General features: G+C 35.9%; 2 protein-coding genes and 1 pseudogene across 2 annotated transcripts in view; 1 reads left to right on the top strand and 2 right to left on the bottom strand.

Moving 5' to 3' along the window:
• The window catches only part of LOC109588300 (uncharacterized), a 9,062-nt gene that overhangs the window by 1,434 nt on the left and 5,363 nt on the right, over positions 1-2,265 (bottom strand). The gene's annotated exons all lie outside the window — the stretch shown is intronic.
• The window catches only part of LOC100637103 (DDB1- and CUL4-associated factor 7-like), a 3,189-nt pseudogene continuing 1,182 nt past the window's right edge, over positions 259-2,265 (bottom strand).
• Positions 883-1,883, top strand: LOC109588301 (short-chain collagen C4-like). Its single transcript, XM_020004470.1, has one exon. The coding sequence runs from the start codon at positions 1,020-1,022 to the stop codon at positions 1,788-1,790; it is 771 nt and encodes a 256-aa protein (XP_019860029.1). The 5' UTR covers positions 883-1,019; the 3' UTR covers positions 1,791-1,883.

Below are 2,265 nucleotides of genomic sequence, written 5' to 3'. Positions count from 1 at the left end.
TTGGGTTATCTCATTTCTATTTAGATACTGAAGGAAGACAAGATAACCCAATGCACTTTTTGAATGTATTACAAGTACACAGACTTGCTTCATCTATGTGCTACATTTACATTATGGCATGCAAGTGAGTAGTAATTCTGCTGATCTTTTTAGTATCATATCAGGCTCTGATATTGGAAAGAATTAAATTAAAGGCTTTTTTAACAAACAAGGAGAACTGGATTTAACATTAACAAGAATCATATCAGGAGCACTGACCTCTTTATCATGAGCTATCAATTGAGTTCTAACTGATCCAGTAACTGAGTCACCAACACTACCTATCACCTGACCAGTCTAAGAGGAAAGATAGAGAGAAAGGGAAAGAGGTAGAGGAGAGAAAAGGGGGAAAAGAAGACAAAGAGATAGAAATAGAAACAGAAAAAGAGGGAAACAATATTTTAGGCAATACAATATAAAATCATGCCAATTCTAGTTCATAATTTACTCAATTAAAAACTATGTGACTCAATATACTACTAGTATATAATAAACCAGGGTTCTATCCAGTGGGGGGGGGGCAAGCTTCCTCCCTGTGTACTGTTGTAATTGCATGCATGTACTGTACATGTGTATACAAGTATGTATGCACAACCTTCTCCCCCACCTGGTCAACTGCTCTGGGCTTCCCCCAAACAAAAATTCCTAGATAGAACCCTGTAAACATAGTACTAGCAAGCAAACTAAAAGTAACTTAATTTCATTATTAAGTGAAAGTTTCTGAAACAACTACTTCACGTCAAACAGGTTGACTCAGGTATCTATTACAAGAGACATAAAGTCAAATACTGTAACAACATCACATCTATAACTGATATTAACAGGTTAAACTGGTTTGTATTACTGTTTTAAACTGGTTATTAACTACAATATAACTTATAATAGGAGGATCAGTATATAAAGACCAGCAGTGTTGTGTGACAGAATATCAATCTCTTATATTTCTCTCTCAGTCTCTCTTTTAGTCTCTTTCTCTTCCAATGAGGTCACTAGTTGTGTGTTCAGTGTTGCTCTCAATACTGACACTAGCTGCATCAAGGAATAACAACAATACTGGACTCTCCACCAACAAACAAACCTATCTTGAGGTGCTGCGTGGTAGAGATGGTCGTGATGGAGCACCAGGAAGAGATGGAGTGAAAGGAGAGAGAGGAGATAAGGGAGAGAAAGGAGAGAAAGGTGAAACTGGACCTGTAGGACAAGCTGGTCCTAAAAGTGGAGGAGTAGTGTACACTCGTTGGGGAAGGAAGTCCTGTCCTACTGGAGCTGAACTACTGTATGAGGGAATAACTGGAGGTGAATGGCATGCTCATACAGGAGGAGGAGCTAACTATGTCTGTTTACCAAAGGTCCCTCAATATATGAGTACAACTGTACCTGATCTTTATTCTCACATGTATGGTACTGAATATCAAGTCAATAATCATATATTTTCAGGAAAGCATGATCACAATGTTCCTTGTGCAGTATGTTATACATCTACTAAGAGTGTTAAACTGATGATTCCTGCTAGAACCAGCTGTCCTTCATTATGGACTATAGAATATAAAGGATATCTGATGGCTGAACGACATAATCATGCAAGCAATAAAGTCTATGAGTGTGTTGATGAAAATCCTGAATCTATTGATGGCAGTGAGGCTGATACTAATGGTGCTCTGCTCCACTTTACAAGGTCAACCTGTAATGGTCTACCTTGTCCACCTTATGTTAACAATAGAGCTATTACTTGTGTTGTGTGTACTAAGTAACAATTTGAATTAATTAGCAGTGTGTGATACAATTTCTTTCTAGGAATTTTATTAATGATATAATATGAGTGAATAAATTTCTTTTAATAATTTTTTGATTATAATGATCAAACTTCACAAAATTTCAGACACTGACTGGCATAGTAATATAACTATTGGTACTTTTTAAAATCATTGCAGTCTAATAATAGAATTACTCCTGTTAGTTACACAAACTCACATAATCATTACCACTGCCTTGTTTTTCATGCCATTACACTTTACTAGTACATACAATTAAGTACTAACCTCTAGTCCCCATATAGTACAGGTAGTATCAATACTAGATGCTCCCAGTATATTAGGATCAGTTTCATTCCAATCAAATGATGTCAAAGGAGCACAAAACTCTCAATTCTTACTCTGTGGAATATAAACAATTTAAAAATATTATTAAACAGAGAAAGAAAGTAGAATGAGAGTAAGTATAGACCAC

Source organism: Amphimedon queenslandica, unplaced genomic scaffold (genome assembly GCF_000090795.2).
Source record: "Amphimedon queenslandica unplaced genomic scaffold, v1.1 AMPQUscaffold_12181, whole genome shotgun sequence".
Taxonomy (NCBI): Eukaryota; Metazoa; Porifera; class Demospongiae; order Haplosclerida; family Niphatidae; genus Amphimedon; species Amphimedon queenslandica.
This window is presented reverse-complemented; position numbering and strand designations above follow the sequence as displayed.

Coding starts and splice junctions, on each gene's coding strand:
- LOC109588301 (XM_020004470.1), top strand. CDS start 1,020: ATGAGGTCACTAGTTGTGTGTTCAGTGTTGCTCTCAATACTGACACTA.